This window comes from Streptopelia decaocto (genome assembly GCF_964273445.1).
Source record: "Streptopelia decaocto genome assembly, chromosome: 17".
NCBI classification, from domain to species: domain Eukaryota; kingdom Metazoa; phylum Chordata; class Aves; order Columbiformes; family Columbidae; genus Streptopelia; species Streptopelia decaocto.
In genome coordinates, this window is record NC_138672.1 from 3,882,705 (window position 1) to 3,902,904 (window position 20,200).

The 20,200-nt window shown below is 47.5% G+C and overlaps 1 protein-coding gene across 4 annotated transcripts; it reads left to right on the top strand.

Moving 5' to 3' along the window:
* The first annotated feature begins 107 nt into the window (after nucleotides 1-107).
* Nucleotides 108-20,175, top strand: TMEM268 (transmembrane protein 268). Of its 4 annotated transcripts, none has more exons than XM_082067434.1 (12): nucleotides 110-131; nucleotides 2,861-3,123; nucleotides 6,402-6,815; nucleotides 7,380-8,325; nucleotides 9,963-10,274; nucleotides 12,001-12,110; nucleotides 12,635-12,742; nucleotides 13,958-14,107; nucleotides 15,397-15,507; nucleotides 17,043-17,123; nucleotides 18,021-18,206; nucleotides 18,981-20,174. In XM_082067434.1, the coding sequence occupies exons 5-12, from the start codon at nucleotides 10,172-10,174 to the stop codon at nucleotides 19,158-19,160; spliced, it is 1,029 nt and encodes a 342-aa protein (XP_081923560.1). In that variant the 5' UTR covers nucleotides 110-131; nucleotides 2,861-3,123; nucleotides 6,402-6,815; nucleotides 7,380-8,325; nucleotides 9,963-10,171; the 3' UTR covers nucleotides 19,161-20,174. The 4 variants fall into 4 exon arrangements, with proteins under 4 accessions (XP_081923563.1, XP_081923560.1, XP_081923562.1 ...); XM_082067436.1 differs by having other exon boundaries at nucleotides 7,380-8,311; XM_082067437.1 differs by lacking the exons at nucleotides 15,397-15,507; nucleotides 17,043-17,123 and having other exon boundaries at nucleotides 108-131; nucleotides 18,981-20,175.
* The last annotated feature ends 25 nt before the right edge of the window (nucleotides 20,176-20,200 follow it).

Consider the following 20,200-nt stretch of genomic DNA (forward strand, 5'->3'; position numbering starts at 1 on the left):
CGTTCCTGCGCACTTGTTCTGAGGGTGCTGAAAGGTCTCGCTGTGTTGCATGGGAGTCTGGACTCTGAAAAAAGAATGTCAAGATAAAAAGAGGAGTAGGAGATACAGCAAATGTCTGAAGGACGCAGCAGGTGAGTTAAAACCCCATTACAGATCTCCTCCTCTTGGCTCCAGTCTGATGTTTTACCTGCCAGATTATTCTAAAAACCTTCAGGAACAAATGTTCTAGTGACCATTAGGGGAAATAAGATGTTGCCAGTTCACCGGAATAGTTTGATAACCAGGTGCTGTGCAGTAATTATTGCTCCTTTAGTCAAATACTGGTCACTGCTGCTTTATACCAAGGTCATACTGTATCCTGCAGCATCCTGTACCCAGGAACAGTGTGAAGTAAGTGTGCTTGGGTTGTCTGTGCATCGCTTGCTAGCTCTTTAATCACACACAAATACATCAGGAGGCTTCATGTTTCGGTGGTTTCTTCCTCTCTCACCAGCAGAATATTAAATGTAACTTTGCTTTTTTTGTTGAGTCCAGCCTAAGGCTTTTGTTTTTTCCAGAAAAAAGACCTTGATGAGCACATACCTGGTCACACCCAAGAGTTGTGCAGTTGGGGATCTAAGCAGGAGACCTTATTGATGCTGTTCCTCAAATAGAACATCCTGTAATTCCCCACACCCTTGGTGTAGCATTGAAAAGCCTCTTGGACCTCTAGAGTTTGATTGTGATTGGGAGGGAGAAAACCAGGATGGATGAAAAGCATCACAAAGGAATGAATCTCTGTCTGCAGTTAATGAAAGCGCCAACTGTTGTAATATTTTATGGTGGTGTAGTTTTGGAAGGCTTTCTTCAGGAATTCAAGCTATTAAATTGGTTGTGAAATTGAAACAAAAGCCTCTTGCAAAGTCAAATGTGCCAGGCTGGGGAAAAAGCCAGGTCAGTACAAGGAGAACAGGATCAAAGCCGTTTTAATCAATCTGGTCTAATGACTGAGGAGGTGCTATGGCCTCATAAAAAGTCACAGCCGTGCTAATTGTAGTCTGTCCTTTGGAGATGAAACATTTCTTCCTGTTGAGAACAGGTGCTCAGACTCCAGCGTGATGCTCCTGGTAGATGTCCTCCTGGCTCTGGGCTGTAATTAGCAATTTCATCCATTGGTTTATCAGTAAAAGGCTGATACTACATCCAGAAAAAAATATAGTGTGTGCCCCACTTTCTTGTAGTGGTTCATGAGTTTCCCCTTGTTAATGAGGGCTTTCTATCCTTAATCTCTGGAATAATAAGAGAAGAAAAGGAAAAAACCCTTCCCTGGTTATTTCTTCTTGGCAAAAGGTGAAGACTCTCTCTTTTGAACAGTGTATTGCAAGAATATAAGTATTTCTGTAATATTTCCCTGAAACTTAACTGTTGAGAATTAGACCTGACTCTTAACTTTGCACAGATGAAAGTCTTTCCAATGATTGCTGTCTGGGAAGGCTGGATTTGTTTGCTGGGCAGATATTTTATTTTAAATTGATGTTCTTTCATTTTATGCTGTGATGCCCTGGGAAAGGGAGACCTACCGCTATCTTCATGCCTAAGCCAGGCTGTGCCACAAAAACACTCTGCAGGGAACAGTCTGCTACTGACAGAGGTGTGGAGTTGGCTACGTGGCTTCTTACCTCTGAAATCTGATTTTTCTAGACTTTGTGCTGCAAGTTTGATAAATCAGAGTTAAACCTGCCTCAGCTGCTAGTACAGATCTGTCTCTGGAGTCTCCATGCTGCCGATTGTTCTGCATCTTCCCTCACAGATGCGGCCCCATGTACATGAGTTTGCTCCTGTACCCCAGAAAGGGCCAGAAGCTGCTTTGGGCACATACACCATGTCTAGTTCCTTTAATTTGAGCTCTTGGCCCCAGAAATGCTGACTGAAAAAAGCCTTGGTGCTGTGTGGAGGTACGAAGTGCTCAGGACTCGTGTCTTGTTTGGTCCACGCAGTGCCAGGTGAGTGGCTGCTGCTGTTGATTTCTCCCACGTACAACTGTTGGCAAATAAGTGCTTTCCTGGGATCACGTCAGGATTTATGCAGTGCCGTTTGGCTCCGGTCACATCTGCATTCATCACCAATGCTTTGTATGTGATTTTTGTGGCATTTCTATTCAGACATTATCTATGGATTTATGATGGAGTCTCTACGTTTCACTTTTAAAATCCCATTGAGAAGACATGTTATCTGCACAAGCACCAGATGGACAGACGGCTTATTAACACCAGAACACCAGTGTCATCTGGACGGCTTAACATGTGGTTAGAGGTGTGATTAGGCCGCGCGTTTGTGCTGCTTGAAGCCAGAGTTCAATTTTTAAGTCGTGTCTGTGTTGACAGAGCTTGCTGCACACTTGGCTTGTGCTGCTCGTCTGAAGGTCGGTGTCTCCTCACTGTTTAAGCGAGAAGTTAAAGAGCTCAGCACCCCTGGGAGGGAGGCAGAGGGGAGATCGGAGCCTGTAATCCCACTCAAGTCTGTCACCTCTGATCTGTCTCATGATGATTAATAGTTTTTTGTCAGTTCAGAGCCAGTGTGGGTTTGATCCCTTGTGCATTTGCTGCATTTAAACCCAAAAGCATGCGAGAAAGGTCCAGTAATGGACAGCAGGGATGAAATGTGGTCCTGGAGGATTCCCTTGGTGTGTCGTGGCAGGAGACCATGATTCTTCCTGCCTTTGGGTTGTTGTGCTTCCTCTGATGTAAGAACAATCACCATTGATTTATTTTATAGGAGCATTTTGTGTGATATTTAACTTGGTAATTTTGTTTGTTTGTTACAGAGAAAGCAGTTTTCACTCCAAAGTTCCTCCAGCCCTTTTTCCTTCCTTCTTTTCCAGTGTCCAAACAGAGAAAGGAAGGAGGGAAATCACCCTCAGCCCCATATCTAGAGCCCAGGAATTTGAGAGCTTTACTTAAGAGAGGACAAATTTTGGCTGCTGATGTTTTATCAGAAACTCCCTTAGCAGATTGATGGGGACAGTTTTAGAACCACAAGAGAGCACCCTCACTTTTCCCGATGCCGTGGCTCCTGCTGGTTCCTCGTCCTGTCCTGCAGTGACAGCCTGGCTGCTCGATGGGACGAATCGCTCGAGGTATTCCAGTAAGTCCAAATTTGACAACTTAAATTTATCCTTCTTTTGCAAGGACTCTACACAATTCCTGATGACCTTTATTAAAGCTGGGGCTTTTTTGTATGCCGATATAAGCCCACTAAGCTGCTGGCAGTCCCTGTCCCCTCCCTTCCACCCACAGCTTTGGGCTGCTGCTGTTTCCCCCCCGACCCTACACCTGGTGGGGTTCCCTGGTGATGCATAACCCTACAGAAAATCTGCAGTTGCTGGCCTGCGAGGCAGCTTGTGGGAAAAGTGGACAACAAGGTGGTGTGTCCCAACAATAGCTGCATGTAGAATAGAATAATTTTGCTTGTAAAAAAACCCCAGCCCTGGCACTGCCCCATGTCCTGAGAACCTCATGTCCGTCTGTCCAACCCTCCAGGGATGGTGACTCCAGCACTGCCCTGGGCAGCCTGTTCCAATGCCCCACAGCCCTTTGGGGAAGAAATTGTTCCCCACATCCAACCTCAACCTCCCCTGGCGCAACTTGAGGCCGTTTCCTTTAATCCTAATTTTGACCGACCTAAGTACTTTCATACTCTCGTGCTCTCTTGCCATTCTGATGTAGCTTCTGTAGGTTATAGATAACTAAAAAGAACACCATTCCTTTTCCTTCTCTCTGCCTGTAGGAAACCCCCTAATTTTTCCATTTTGTCTCTATTTCCCTCATCTGGAACCTCTTTAGCTTTTATTTGACATCACTGGTTCTCACATTTATGCATAATAAGAAAGAAAAGCTTAGGACCCACTGATCCCAGCTGAGGTTTTGGCTTCAAAGTATTAAAAGCAAAACTATCCAGAACCCTCAAGATCAATGTTTTGTTAAAAAAGTTCTCCACACTAATCTAAGAAAGGAGCATAGTGTAATCTTTCCTTGAGGTTGAAAGGAGAAAGTACTAATTTCATGCAGAGAAGATTGTATCTTGGACTGGCATAGGAATAGAAAATAAATAGGTATTAAATTAGGTTCAGCTGTCTCAAAATAATCTAATAAAGCATCTGCTGGATCAATAGCCAAATCATTATCCAAGGCACATAGCAAGCTTTTCCTTTTTCTAATTTAAGATGCAAGAAAGAGGTTTTTGCATTACCATAGTAATAAGAATAATACTTTGTCTTCATGGGAAAAAGGCAGAAGTAGGAGGAAAAAAAAAACCCTGAGAACCATGCTTTATGACTTAAGCAAGTGTCATTTTTCATTTGAAATATATAATTTAGCGATATTGTGAAATGAAGTTTTTATATTTAATGACTGTCAGCTTTGCTGAGCTGTTTGACAACAATAAAAACCCAACCCAGAGTCTGTGAAAAAGACTTTGCGTGCAGGAGGAGGGGAAGGGCAAGACAAGGCTTTTGGCTGCTTTGTTCTCCCCATTAAAGCTCAGTGGAAAAAAGGAAAGATGGAACAGTTATCCACTGAAAATGCGGTTTCCTCAAAAGAAAATGAGATGTGCCTGTTGGCCGCTGCAAAGTGCGGAGCCGCAAACATGAGAAGCTGCAATCGCACATAGACCTTGCAAATAAAGCAGGAATAACAGTGGTGTGTTATCAGCCTCTCAAACCTTGCAAAACAGGTGTATCAAATAATGTAATAAGTATAGAGAGAAAACAGGGTCTTCAGAGTCAGAATAGGAAAAAGCAGGCTAATAGGTATATGTCTCGGTATTTAAATCAGTGGTATTTGGATTAATGAAGAGCGATCTAAGAAATGATGTTGCGAATGTGATAGAGGATGAGGTTATCCCAGAGGACAGGAGGCATCGGTGGTTACTGTCAGTCTGGGAAAGCACTTAAATGCAATTCTTTTTGTTCCTGGAAGCAGGTTAGCTGTAATATATTCATTAATGCAGCATGATGGAATAGGGAGTACATTTATAATATGTGTCCAGGGCAGCAAGCTGGGAAGAGATACAAACTGTACGGAGGAATAAATTATAGTTCAAAATGATCCTGATAAATGGAAGAAATGATCTGCAACCAACAGCATGAAACTCCCCGATGAGAATGGAGAAGCTGAACTGAGAAAGGAGAAATGAAATACACAAACCCCGAGCAAGCAATAACCAGCACTGCAGAAATGGTGAAAATGAGGGTGAACTCCCCAGACTTGGCAAATGCTTTGGTTTTGAAATGTAGTATTGATACAAGTGTCCGGTGTAAGATGGAGGAAAGAAAGGGAGAGAGTTGTTATGCTCATGAATGTGGCCAAGTCTCTGTGTCCTGTTTGGATGTTGAGCTCTGAAAGACATGAAAATAAATTGTATTTTGAATAGACCATCGAAAGGCCTGGATGGGATTGGGAAATGTGGCTCAGAGTGATGACGGGGGGAGGTAAGGGATTATTTAGTCTGGATGGAGAAATCTTGAAATAGATTAGATTGTTTTGAAGAGGACAGATGTTTATTTTTCACCTGATTCACTGGGGCTGGAAGAAGTAATTGGGTTCACTTGAAATGGGAAATATTTTGTATTTAATTGATTTTTATCAGGCTGGAGTCCTGCTGTCCCCATGTTGTGCAGGTGGGTTTTGTCCCCTAATAACCACGGGCCCTGGCAGCTGGTGTCACCATGCTGGGGGGAAAATGTCCCTTCCTGAGAAAGCTGCAGTGGGACCTCATCATTTAATTTTCAGAGAGGTAAGACTGGGGAGCAGAAAATAGGCAAAGAGCAAGTGAAGTGAGAGAGGGAGACTTTGCAAATAGCTTTGCTGTGGGTTTATGTGAAGTCAGGACTTGGTTCTTCATAGATACCAGTGAGTAAAGCTCAAGACAAACCTCAAGCTGCCTTAACTCTGAATTTGTATAAAAATGAATCCCCAGATCCCCTGCCAGTCAAAGGTACAGCTGATATGGTGCTTCCTGGAGGAGACAAGTCTGATTTTTCATTCACTCTCAGTTCATTCCCATTGCAATTTTTGGCAGACCTTCCTTTTCAAACAGGGCCGGATTCAGAGGGTGTCAGCTCCGGTCTGCCGGGATCCCGCCAGTCTCCTCTTTCTGTTTCACACACAGTTCCCTATTTCTTGTGAACCTTTGCCTCTCCCCAAAAGTCTTTCCAGTTTATTGACTGACTTTGTATTTGTTGTTAATTACAGTTCTCCCTGGTGGGTCCATTAATAGGTGAGATGGAATGTTACAGACCCATCCTTGCATTTCAGAAGCCCAGATATAAGTGCATATGTGCAGATACAATAGCAGTTTATTGTCCAGCTGGAACCTAAAATGTGCTGTTTATTAGAATATATTAATCATTTAATATTTTATAGACTATTCTGTGGGACCTGTGGCTATGGATACCTGCTTGGATTGAGAAGATACCTGGTAGGGTCTCACCTGCCAAACAAAATCATCAAAATTGTGCACCAAGTAGGATAATCAGAAAACTAACACCTGCCAAAGGTTCCTGAGCATGTGCTTTGGTGAACACTTCTGAAGTTGGGCTGAGAGACTTGGACTCCTCATGACCCAACCTGCAGATCCAGCATCTCCTTTGGGCCAGACCTGCAAGTTCAAGGAGGTTGTTGGGTGGAAAAGCATCTCGGAGAAACAACTAGAGAACCCTGACTTTCATTTTTGTTGGTTTAAGCTGCTGTGGAACTTCTTCCTTGGTTCCTTAGATAATTGTCAACCCATACATGCACGTCTGGCTAAGCAAGAGCTGTATGGTGTGCGTGCTGCAGGTAATTACGGGTATTGCTTTCAAGTTTATTGCCTCTGCAGAGTTTTGCCCCTGGCATTTTTCTTCAATGAGCTGACAGTGCACTTTGGTCATCATAATTCCCCCTCCGTCAGGATCCTTGTGTGGGTGAAAAGAGGTGGAAACAAAGCCAAAGCTTTTGATGAGGAGCATTTGCAATACAACCTAAAGCTTTGCATAGCCCTATCTTGGGCGGGGATTAGAGCTGGGCCTTGAGCTACTGATAACAGCAAGAAGATTTATCTGATATTTCTCAGTACCTGAACGACTTACCACGTGAGTTGCCGGTTTCCAGTGTAACCGGATCCCGTGTGGTTAAGTGGTTTTGGAGTCAGTTCTGTTCCCCACGCGGCCACGTGATGTGATGAGCACATTGCTCAGCAATGTCTGGACCAAGCGGGGTTGCAGAAATTCATCCTTCCAAGAGAAAAACGGCAATTTCTCCGGAACTGTACGCAGGCGCCGCAATGAAGCTTTTTCTTCTCACTTTTTGAAACTGTTCACTAAGACTAACAGTCACTAAGATACTCGATTCACTCTGTTCCAGGCCTCCATGGATCTTCTGGCTTTCACTGAGCCATGAAACCACGAAACCTTCTCTCCTGTGGTGTCTCCCAAGCTCGTCTCTTTGCATGAAAGCGAATGATTTCTCCAGCGCATGAAGCTGTTCTGAGGGTCCATCTGACCTTGTGTCCGAGTCTCCTGCTTTTCTGCTGAGTCCAGCAGCTGGAGAGGAAACTCACACCCGCCCTCCATATCAGCACAGCCTCCTGTTTTGAGGACAACTGCAATTCCCACCCTTCACGTTATCTGTTTCTCTGTGCTTTAACATGATCTTTTGCTAAATATACAGTGATCTGTCCTCAGCCTTGAGGTCTTCATTCGCTTCTTATTTCTCCAGCCCAGTCATCGATGCTTGGCTTTCACTACTATATTCACGACAACTAATCTGGCACAGCTTTGGGATTTTTGCTTTGTGAGTCTGTCTGTCTGATCGAGGAGGAGGAGGAGGACAGCCTTCTGTCTGTGCTACTCTTCTGCTCATCTGCCTTAGGGTCCAGCTCTGGACCTGCAAAAGCTGAGCCTAAGTCCTGCGTGGGATCTCCTCCCAAGGCTGTGCCTGCGGTGAGGATACATTTTTGAGGAACTCTAGAGGGTTAAGCCAGGGTTCTGAAACCAGCCCAGGGGAAAAGTCACATGCACAAGGGAAATTTTGCAAGTTGGTGCTTGCGGCTCGGGGTGATGAGAGGGAGCGCGGGGGCGAAGGCTTCCTGCCTTGGGTGAGCTGCGCCTGCTTAGTCCCGGGAGACACGGGGAAGAACGTGACCTTCTTCATGTGTGTTGGGGCTGTGGGACCGGGGGCCTCCCTGCTCGGCGGTGGGACAGCATGGCGCCTGGGCTGTGCGCAGCGGGACGATGGCAGATAAAGGACCGTGAGAGGAGGAGGAGGGAGCTGAGCCAGGTCCCCAGGAGCAGGAGGTGAGCTGGACCAGGTAAGCTCCTGCTGATCGCTCTGGAAGTGATGCAGAAAGACTTTCTGCATGTTTATTTGCTGTTTAGCTAGGGCTTGGAGGTGTCTTAAAAAGAAAGTCCATAGCCTAAAGGCGACAAAGTCACTAGAAAGATGTTGGCATTGCATAAAGGTGAGATTTAGAGGGACACAGAGCCTGGGGAGTGCGGGAGATGAGAAGATGCCCCTCGCATTAGCACAGGAGGTGGCAGAGCAGGGTTTGGGGGACCAGTCTCTAAAAACAGGCAGTTGTTCTGCAGTAAAAGGCAATGGAGCCAAACAAAATCTATGCTGCGTGAAGAGGTAAAAGCAAAGCTGCTTTTGGCAATAAGCTTGTCCCGGCTGGGGAAGGCTGAGCTGCCCTGGCCCTGCCGCAGCCTTCGCTGTCACCTCTGGGGTCTGTCCTCCAGGGACTCAAAGTTCTCCACATCTAAGAGAACCCTGCTGCTGTCACGTTAAATTAGAGATGAATCAATGACAGGGTGGTAGGTTTCAATTAGGTTTTCCTTCTGTTTCTTGTAGTTTTTCACTCTCTGCTTTGCTTCTGTTCTGTGTGGGTCTGTCTTGCCTTTTGCTTTCCCTTCTGCGAGATGCTAACCTGAAGGGATCGAAGGCAGAAGGGGAAAGGAGTGAGAAAATTCACTGTTTGAGTCCACCTTTGGGTGCTGGGAGCCGTGCTCTGCAACACGAGCCTGCCCATGACCTGCAAGGAGATTGCACTGCAGAGTCACACTCACCCTGTGCCGGTGACACGCAGGTGCTGTGCCCATCCCGTGTACACACGCAGGCTGCACGCCTCTTGTGCAACGTGTACCATGGCCTGATTCCTTTAAACGTGAGCTTTCAGCCCTCTAAAGATCAGAAAAACCTTTCATGCTGTTTCTCTTGCCTCAGTTTTCTTTCTGACACTCCTTCAGCTGGTGACTTATCCCGGCTTTGTGCAAGGGGGTAATTGCATCAACAACCTTCGGTCAAAAATAAAGCAATCCTCTTTGGAAGGAGAATGGATGAGTTCTGCGAGGGACCCTTACACCAGGAGACATCAACAGGCTCCTGGTGCAAAAATAAGACCAAGCTGAGGTTTTAAAAAGTAAATTATAGTTTTAGAGAGTCAGTGCGGACGCAGCTGAACCACAGGAGTGGAAGATAATTGAAAAGTAAACTCCAGAGTCTTCCGAGCATTTGCTTTAATTGCCGCCCACAGGTCCTGGCAGTAGGTTACAGACCTACAGCAGCAGCATTTGCCTGGAAAACCTGTGGGCACAGTGCCCACAGCTCCACTTTCTTCTGAGAGCGCCCACTCAAGGTAGCACCAAAACATCTGTTGGCTTTGGAAAGACAAATCCCTCCTGTTCCTTGAATAATTGCTTACAAAATATGAATATTTAAAGATGTTGGGATTAATTTAAGGACTATTGAAGGATAACTTTTTCACCTATTAGTTAAAAAGTAATTGCAGCAAAGGGTGAGTCTGTATGTACTGCACTTGTGTCTCGCTAACACCCACCTGGTGGTAACACCCACAGGGAGTGGGGTCCAAAGAGCAGAGAACACCCAAGTGATCGGTGCTGTTACCTCTCTGTCTCTCTAAGATGTGGAATTTTCTTTTCCTCTTTTCAGGGCTAGAAAATGCCTCCTTGCTTACGGAAAGCAGGATATCGAGGAAGCTGTCAGTGGGAGTGTGAATGAGGATTTCACAATCTGGCCCCCAATGAGAAGAGCGAGCCGGCTGCCTTGGGCTGAATCCATGTTTCTTAGCACTGAAAGATAAGGCAGATACACAACGTGCTGAATTTCTGACAATACGACAGAGGAGAGGAACCTTCAGCATGGCCCATAAAACCCAAGCTGATGGAATTGAGAAAAATGGGTCACTTTCCTCTGTCCTCTACAAGAGTGATTTAACGGAAGGATCCCTGCCGTGGGTGCAAGGTAAGCGAGCAACTTGATGACGATAAGGAGAAAGGCAGCACCGAGTACAGTGCCCTTCAAATAACAGAAGACAAATTTTCCAAAGTAGCTTATTAACAGCACCTCATTTCCAAAAGTAACTAAACGTTAAGGATGTTTCAGTATTTCAGGAAGGGGATGGGCACACTTTGATTTTTTTGGAAGGGCTGATATGTGGGCATGAATAGACATCCACTTACTAAAAATCAGGACCCCAAAAGTCCTCTTTTGGCCTTCAAAAGTCAAGGAATATTTGGGAAACTTGACCTGTGGGGTTTTTTAAGTGCCTTCTGACCCTGGTAACAATTTCCTCCATCGCTGCAGCACAGATTCCAAAACCGCCCCGGGTGCTGTGCAGAGACCCCAGGCAGCGCCACGGGTGACTGTTCTCACTCGGTTTTTGCAGCTCTTGTCAGTCCAGCAGAGCCCATGGAGCTGAGCCCCTCTGCACATCCCAGGTGCCCGAGCTTGGCACCACACGTGCTCGACTTGGTGCCAAGCAGCTTGATCCAAGCCACAGAGAACAGGAGAGCTGAGCCCAGCGCTGAGGCCGTTGGGTTTTATTCTTGCTTTATACTCACCGCCTCCACTGCTCTGTGTCGGGAGGAGATAAACCTCAGCAAACAAACAGGATCTTGTTATCCTGGAGGTTTCAGATGCATCTACTCATCCCTTTTTGACTCGATGCAGTCGTACTGTATTGTAATATAAATCCCTCCTTTCACTTGGCATCTCGTGCTGCTGAGCAGCGCAGGGATGGTGAGGATGGGGGTGTAAGTGGGAGAGAAGAGATGGTGAATGTGTGCTGTATTTCAGCCAGCACAGCAGCCGGGTGAGCACCCGCAGTGGCAGCAGGAGCAGCCCCAGGGGACACCTGCCTGACCCCAGATCTGCAAAGGGGAAGGAAAAATGGTGAAACGTTTCAGTGAAACAGGATCTCATATGAACACGCCACTTCCTTAGACCCGAGCTCTTTCTCTTGACACAGCACAGCTTGTGTAAACCCCAGGTGAACGGCAGATGGGATGCCTGGAGATCACAGCTCTCCTGTGCCGATCCAAGGCTGCTCTGCCTCAGCTCCCAGCAGCCGGCTCCTCAAATCCAGGACAGGCTGTCCTCACACTTTCTGGGCTCCTGGTTGCAGCTTGGGTCTCTGGATTACATCTCTGATCCTAGTGCTAGCTGAAACTGGGAAGCTGAGAGCCTGGAGCAAAGCCCAGGAGCACTGTGAGACTGGAGACCTGGATGCTGGAGCATCTATGGAGCTTATGCTCCAGGGCAGCCCTGCTGCATCCCAGACAATGGGATTATTGGAAAGCACCTTGGTTTGATTGCTCAAGCTTTTTCTTGTGGTGGGTGGGGTGAGTAGGCAATGAGGCAGATAGTGTTAGGGACAGCTTGAGTCAATTGTCATTTCAGTTAGAGATCAGAGAGGCAGGACATTATCCTGCTGAAGATCAGAGCATCAGGTTATCCCTGCTCACTCCTGGAACCTGTTTGGAGTTTCCTCCTGTTTTGTATGTTGATTTCTTACGGGCGATATCAGCTACTGTGCTGCTCCCAAAGCTCTTTGTGATGTGCAAGGTGGGGTTCTCGGTCCATTTAAAACATGTTGGAGTGGTTTGTGTTCCTCAGCATTCCCTTTGCCATGTGTTCCTTCACTGCTGGGAGAAAAACCCATGCTCATGACTCCTTTGGGCTCTTGCAGAACCCCTCGATGGCCAGGTGCTCCTGGTGCTCCGCATGGACAACAACTGCTCGGCCACCGCCTTCGACATGGAGCTTTGTGCGGAGAAATTGAAGTCCCTTGGGGTTCAGGTAGGCTCCTCATGTGTAATCTCCCCTGGGAGCCCTGTAGGAATGGATGCTGGCTGGATTAGCATCTTTTGCATTTGCACCCATGTGACGGACAGCTCATCTTTTTATTTGGCTTGAGTGGCTTGTTTCAGGTCAGCTTTAGTCTATGGACTGCAAGTCACCTGTAACAGGCTTGGCTTAAACCTTCATGAAGAAGCCTGCTCCACAGTGAATTGCTCAAAAAGTCACTCTGGGAGGCAGCATCCTTTGGACAATCTGTCTTATCCTTTGTCATAAAAAGGTGGTGTTTTTTCTTGTGGCTTTCCCTGCACTTTCCAGGGAGATCTGACTCCCTGCAGATGGGGCAAGCACACAAGTTTTTGGTGTGTGACAGCTGTATGGCTGGGGTTGGAGGTGCTCTCTGCAGGAAGGTGCTCTGGGACACAGCGTTTTGTTGCAGCACCAGCCTGGCCCAAGCTGATTCTGATGGGGTAGGAGCCCCAGACTGGAGGGTGACCCTCGTTTTCTGGTTTCTCCCCGAGCAGGTGGCAGCGGATCAGTGCAGAAGGTTAATCCAGGATGCTGTCCTGAAGCCTGAAGTGAGACGGTACATGTTCTACAACTCCAGGGCGTTCCAGATAGCCATTGCCGTGGTAAGGACAGCAGGGTGTCTCGCAGGTTTGCCATAGATATGCACTCGCTGAGATGCATCAGGACCTACACGTGGGGTTCTTATGCCCAGGGAGAGAGGTTTGGGTGAGGAGGAGATGCTGGTTTTCACACATCCTTTGGAAACCCCAGTTCACAGACTTTCTGTAGATGGAGGGCAAGGCACCTTGCCCACCCCCTGCGGGTAGTTCCACCAAAGCAGGCTGTCCATGGCTGAATAACCAGCAGATGCTGAGGCAGTAGTACCCACATCAGGATTTTTTTTTTTTAACTTGATTTAAAAAATCTGTAGATATTTTGGTCCTGATACTAATTTAGACCAATGGACCAATTAACTTTGGCTACTGAGGTAATTGTCTAGTTTTGCTTCTCTTCTTCTGGTGAGAGAAGCTCCTCCAGAGACCCCAACCGTTAGCAGCTACTGTGCGGCTCATACTTTGCAGTGTGCCAAGGGTGTGATAAAATCTGACTCCTTAATGTAGTTGTGTTTATTTTTTCAAATAGCCATTGTATATATCTTCTCCTTTCGCTAATATTGTAGGAATTGGTGCTCAGTGTTTTGAGGGTTTTGGTGCCTGTTTAATGCAAATGAGTTATATTATTGCAAGATGATGCTGTGACACGCAGTGCTGTACACATCATATTTGTTTCCAGGCAATCTCCTGCTCAGATGCGTGCTCTCTGAAGTAAAGGCCAAATTAATTCAGTTTTGCCTCTCCTTATGCAAAGGCCAAGTTTGTCAGTCCTTAACACAGTCCTTGAGCCCAGTGTCAGTGTTCACCAATTTAGTGTTAGTACAATTGAGTAGTCTCTGTACCAACCTGAGTGCTTTAACATAGGAGCTTTCTAAGTACAGGGACTGTTAGAATTATTATCAATATGCATCAGTGAATGCATTTCTTATCTAAATGGAAGAACTCGGTTGAAATCCTTCCCAGTATGAATCATCATTAATAATTCACCGTCGACCAGAATTTTTTTATAATAAACTAGGGCCCACTCAGTCCTTCTAGTCCTTTCTTTCCCCTGTTTATTGCTGGAAAGAACTCTTGTCCTTTCTCACCCTCTTAAAATCTCCTATGACTTAATTTTATGGCAAGGTACTACCCTGAGAGAAGGGACCAGTAGTTTTCTTCTTCCTTTGACCTCTCTCTCTTTCATAGTTTTATGAGTATTGTCAGTCTCTCTGGGTTTTTTAGGTTTTCTACGTGTCTCTCTGGACAAACATTTACTCCACAGTCCAGCTGTGTTCCTTTGGTCGCTACTGGGAGGCGAGCGTGCTGGTGACCCTGGCTGCTGTACTGGTCACTGTCGTTGTGATACTGGTTCTCGACCGTCGCCAGAGGAAGGTGAGAGGGGGCTGCTGGTGTGTGCAGGGAGCAGAACTCCTTCCCACCAAGGTGCCGGGACCCAGGTCATCTCCTGGATGTGTACAAAGAATATAATGGTATGGGGAGGCACGTTAGACATGAGGAAGAAATTGTTGTCCCTGAGGGTGGTGAGAGCCTGGCCCAGGTTGGCCAGAGAGGTGGTGGATGAACCATCCCTGGAGACATCCCAGGCCAGGCTGGACGGGGCTCTGAGCAACCTGAGCTGGTGAAGATGTCCCTGCTCATGGCGGGGGGGGCACTGGGGGAGCTGGGAACATCCCTTCAACCCAAACCATTCTGTGATTCTATGAGCAGGCTCAGAGATCAGATTCAGGCAAGGGATGTTTTACAGCCAAGTTAGGTGTTGTAATGCCTAAACCGTAGGTGTTGGAGCCGGGCAGGCTGGCTCTGAGTGCCTGCTGTCTCTGGAGATAAAGCCACCATGGTGATTGTGGTTTGTGCTCCCACGGCTGGTGGGAAGCCCCAGGGACTCACCAGCAGAGCCGGCTCCTGCCCTGTTTCCACGATGGTCCTTGGTGTATCAGCTCTGTGCAGTCATTAATAACATCGTTCACTTGTGTTGCTGCAGTGCTCTGGACCTTGCAAGAGGTCCAGGACAAAAAGGCAGCTCTTAACACACAGAAGTTGTAAAAAAATTGTAAAACAGAGGCAGACTGGGCAGTAGAAGGAAACATGGAGATGTTGTTACCATGAGGAGCAACCTGCCTGCAGCATTCACTGCATGGTTGTTGTCATCCTTTGGTTGTAGGAATCACGAGAGTACGGAAATTTCTAAGGAGTGATCTGAAAAAATAATATTGGAAAGGCTTGATTCAAAATCCAGAGGAGTCTTTGCACTGATTTGAATGGATTTTGGAGCAAGCCTCTAATGACAGCTGTGCAATGATTCTTCCAAGGGGGAACCTGGCAAATGTGTGGGGGCACAGAGGTTCAGGAGAGGAGTCCTTAACTCAGGGACTGCGGGGGGCAGGAGAGAGAACATGATATTGGGTGTCGATTCTACTTCAGACATTTTATCTGCAAGAGAAATAATCCTTGGTGAGATTTCTGTCTATACAGTTATCTGCTAGTGGTGGCCAGGCCAGTGCTGATGGCTGGTGACAATCCTGCCTTGACTGCACACTGCTCTTGTCACCATTTTCCTTTGAGACATGGAGTATTTGGGATTATCCAGCTGCAGTTTGTACCTGTAGGCTGGCCCAACTTTTCTTGTAGAGCGTGGTAATTTTTCCTGCATTCTCCAACAGATAAATATGAATACAGATGCGAGGCTGGCAGCTGTCAATGAAATCTTGATCAAACACAGTTTAATACTGGGGATTACAGATGCCTTGGATGGGCCACACAACATCCTACAAGTATCCTTTCTGTAGGGAACCATTTATGCCCCTTCTGAGTATCTAACGCTGTGGAGGTATTTGTTGATGTTATGATTCATGAGGATTTCCAGTGGGTGTGCTTCCTGGCATTTGTTTTTTCTCCTATTGAATGGTACGAGGGATTTGGGTATTTTTTCTTCTCCTATAACTGGGAATTGAGATATGCCCAAAGGCAATTGGAAATAATGAGTCTAAAGGATTGAAGGAGGATTAGTCCTTTGGGCAGGCAATTATCCCTGGAAGTGTATTATACCTACATGACAGTGATGATTCTTATTATGAGCAGAGTGACAGAAATGTGCCTATGGCAAAAAAAAATCCACAACATGGAGAAAAAGAGAGTCCTTGTCCCTGGGAGCTCATGTTCTGCCTTGCAGAGACAAACTAAGCCAACAGCATCCAGGTGCCTCATCTCCCTGCTTCAGGCACATCAGAGAATTTGGTTTCATGGAGCCTTTCAGCCGCCAAGCACTTCTGACATTCATGGCCTTCTAAAAATGCAGCTTGAAGAAATCAAGTAGAGGGGAGGCTCATTGGGTGCTTTTTAGAGGTTCCTTTTGTGGACTAGGCAAATAAGAGAGTTTTAAGACAGCATGAAAGTGTTAAAAGACGGTGAGAGAGGTGGTGTCCCAGGTTTGCTGGTGGACCTCACCCCATCCTGTATGGACAGGGAGGTAGGAAAGAGAAATGGAGAGGGAACCAAGGCTGAGACACAGGGGCAGGAAATGTTGCAGGTGGGGAGGGCTGAAGTCAGGCAGAATGAGGAGAAAATGCTTAAGAACCTGAATTACACATTTTTTTTCAAACTAGCATAGTTTTATACCTCAGTAAATGAGGACTAATCCAACGAGTCTTCACCTTTACCTGTGTGTCCCAGAATTGCCTGAGGGCAGAAGATAACCCAAGGATTTACGTTTTCTCTGCTCCGATGTCAGATCCCTGTTAACCCTCCAGCTTTTATGCTGTTCCTGATCCCCTTACCAATGGCAGCTTGAGCTGTGGCTGCGTTTGGGGCGGGGGTTGCAAGTGGTGCCTCTGTCCTGCAGACAAGCACCAAGTACAGTAAATTTTGTAAAAAATAAATTGGATGAATCACTAGAAACAAAGGAAAAGGAGGAAGGGGATTAGGGGAGCTAAGTCAGTGTGACCCACCAGTTTATTTAGATGTAAGGCACTGAGATGAGTGATGGGCAATGGCTCTGGGTTATCCCAGCTGTCACCCCCACAGGCTGCAGGTTTGCGAGGACTTGCTGCCCTCTGGGGGAATGTCCCCTTTCCTTGCCACCCCTCTTCTCTTCCCCATTAGTTTGAGGTCTTGCCTTATCCCAGACACTCTTGGCTTAAAATCAGCCCTGCAATATGTGATTTGGTTCCTGACTTGGTCCTGGGCATCCTATGGGCATCACCTGCCTTTGCTCTGCTTCCTGTGAGGTCCGTACCGCGATCCGCATGGAGGCAGAGGGCTGGGGAGGGGGAAACACGGCAAAACCCCTTCCTTAACCTGCCTGTCCCAGCTGTGGTTCGTGCGCTTCAGCCCGGAGCGCTGCCTCCAGTCCTTGTCAGCCCATATCACAGACCTGCAGAGGACACGAGAGGTAAATGACGGTGGGTTCAGCCCAAGATCCCCTAGGGACACATCCAGGTCCACCCCTGGGCCCCAGTTTTGGTGGGATGGAGGTGGACAAGGAGAACAGAGTGTTTGAGTGTCCTCCTGGGCATGCCCTGCTATGAACTGGGAGCTGGACAGGTGGATAAACTGCATCTGTCGGTGTCCAGTTCAGCAGGAGTTTGTTTAGACCCTGCGGTACCTGCGTATCTGGATAATTAACTGTACAACTTTAATAAAGGAAAGCCATCAAGAATCAAGGGCAAATTTTGAAAGCATGTGTCACAACTTGAAATAGCCGACACCTTGACCTGTCCTCCTGAAATAAATGGGATAGCCTGAGGAATAAGTAAACACTGTACTGGGTTAACTGTATAAAAATTTTGCCCTCTTGGCCTTCAGAAAGTGTTTTCCTCTATGTGGGTGTGTAAATACACAAACACTGCTCTCTCCTGTGCTGAATTGCCCTTGCTGACCATGGCTGTGGCATGAGAGGTGAAGGGGTGCAACCCCCCAAACCTCTCAAGGCTGCTCCTCTCCCTGGATCAATTAAGAAATGCAGATTGGGGGATGGACAGTAATACACCAATTCACATATTGACTGATGTAACTCATATAGTTTTTAAAGACAAGATTCTCTGTGTCAGGCTGTGACCATCGTGCTGGGAACAGTCACCAGCACAAGAGGCAGCTGGTGGCAGGCGGGATGAAGATGCTCAGCTCCAAGTGCCGGGCACGGCCCTTGGCCAATGCTGTTTTTTACTCTCGGGATGATAACTCCCAGGAGTAAAACACGTGCAGGAGACAATCATGCCCTTTAAAGGCTGTTCCCAAACCTGCACTGCTGCCTGCCTTTGGACACCCCCAAAATCTCTTTCTCTTCCAGTCGGGCTTGCGGCGCAGCCTGGACCAGCTCTGCGTGGTTATGGAGGCAGTGGTTCACCCCGACCCGGGGACGGAGGAGGAGGCTCCATGTGAAGAGTCCCCTCTTCTATCCAAGGGAAGGAACTCAAATAAAAAGCCTGTGACATGCAATGAGCTGCTCCGCCTGGTTCCTGATGGCCCACCAGAGGTAATGAGAAATATCCCTCCAGGCACCTTGACTCCAAAACTCATCCCAGCAGCCACCAGCCATGGGGAACGTGTCCTTTTTCACCAGTAGAAGCACCTGGAAGCCTGGAGGTCCACAAATACCTTCTCCAAACCTGGCACTGCTGAGCAGTTAATGCTTACTGAGCAGCTAGTGCTTAATCCTTGAGGAATTAATGGATTGTGCTTTTCCTTGCTGGTGGCCGGGGGTCCCTGTTTGGAAGAAAACCTCTCCCCAGGGTCTGTGCAGGGACCCAGCGCCTCTGTCCATGCTGGGGATGCGGCATGGATGTCCCCAGCCTTTGTCTCCTCCATGGAGTGTGCCTTCAAAGACTTATGCCACGCTGAGCGACAAATGTGTCCTCATTCCCACTCAGCAAGAAACTTCAAAAGGGATGATTTGAATTTATTTTAGTTTTCTGCTCACTGTTATTAAGTGAATTTGGTGCAGGCGATGTGCCTGCAGGTTGAAGCTCTCTGGTTCTCTGTGGGCAAGATAAAGTGTCATGAGGCGGTGGCAGGGCAGGCAGGTCCCCAAACAGCCTGGCTCTGTGGTCATTCCATGTCACTCCCCCGTGGGGACAATGTGCCAGCACTGCTGACCAGAAGGGGATCTGGGACAGTTACATATGCCATTGGCTCCTGTCCTGTTTCTTCCAGACAAGGACAGTCCTTGAACAAGGGAGCAAATGGTATTTGATGTATCATCCCCTCTTCCCACAGGGAGATGCTCTGACACCTCTTGTGCTCGTTCCAGGTGATGGCCCAGCAGCTCCTGGTGATCTTCAGCGGATGCTACGTGCGGCTCCTGGTCACCGGCCGGCTCCCTGGGGCCGGGGTGGGGGGACACCTGGAGCACAGCAGCGTGCCCTGTCTCTGCCAGTTCATCGAGACCACCGCGCTCAACACACAGCAGAGCTGGTTCACGGGCAGGTGACCAGAGCGGGCTGGAAAACCCCAAAATAAGAGCTGTGAAACACAACAGCATGAAGAAACTGTGGGGTGGAGGACAGAGCTGTAATCACTCATCCTGGACTTATCAGGATGAACGAGTGGAACTGTGACTCTAATGAAACACGCAAGATGCTCACCAGAAAGCTGCTCACCTTCGAGACCTGCCTGCCCACCGGCTTGGGGTGAAGGAGCTGCTCTGGGGGCAGAAACACTCTGAGGAAACCCTGGAGCTCCCTGGGACATTTCCCACTGTTCTACTTGAGGAGCCACAGGCAATACTTGCAGGTGCCAGCCCCACGCCTTTGAAATGAAGTACATGGGGGGTTTAGTACAAGAAAGACTGGGGAAATATATACATAATGGTGTTGCAAATGTGATGTTTGCTCTGGATTATGTTTACATCACGTAGTTGTTGGTGACAGTGAGCTTTGTCCTGTGACAGGGGACAACATCTCAGCTGATGACTTGGCAAAGTTTCCATGTAAGAACTAGTTCAGGATGGTGCTTGGTACCTGCCCCTTCTTCTGCCTCCCTGGGAGGAGGGTGATGGGCATCTGGATGATCCATGGTATGAGGCCTTAAAGAAGGCACTGTGCACTGGAGCACAGCTCTTTTTAGACCCTCATTTCTGCTCCATTTTGGGACAGGCTCATTTCCTTTGCTTTTCCTTGCCTTCTTTCCGCAGTCACATTTGCACACTGTGTAAGAGGAGCCATTGGTGGGCAGGAGACCTCTGCATTTGCTTGGAGTCCATAGGGACTGGGAAATAAAGTGCTTTAAGCCTACAAGAGGCTGTGTGCTCAGGTCGTGCCTGTGAATGCAGAACCGCGGTATGGTCCAGAAGCTGCTGGTGTCCTTCTCTGTCCCCAGAGGACGGCATTCCCATTAAATTCAGCTGCCTGCATGCGCTTATGATTACCTGACCACCTAACTGCACAGTTTGGTGGTGATAGCTGCCAATGGTCAGAATAAAGAGTCCTACGGTCTGTGTTTTCCAGCCTTGCTGTGGCTGAGCATACATGG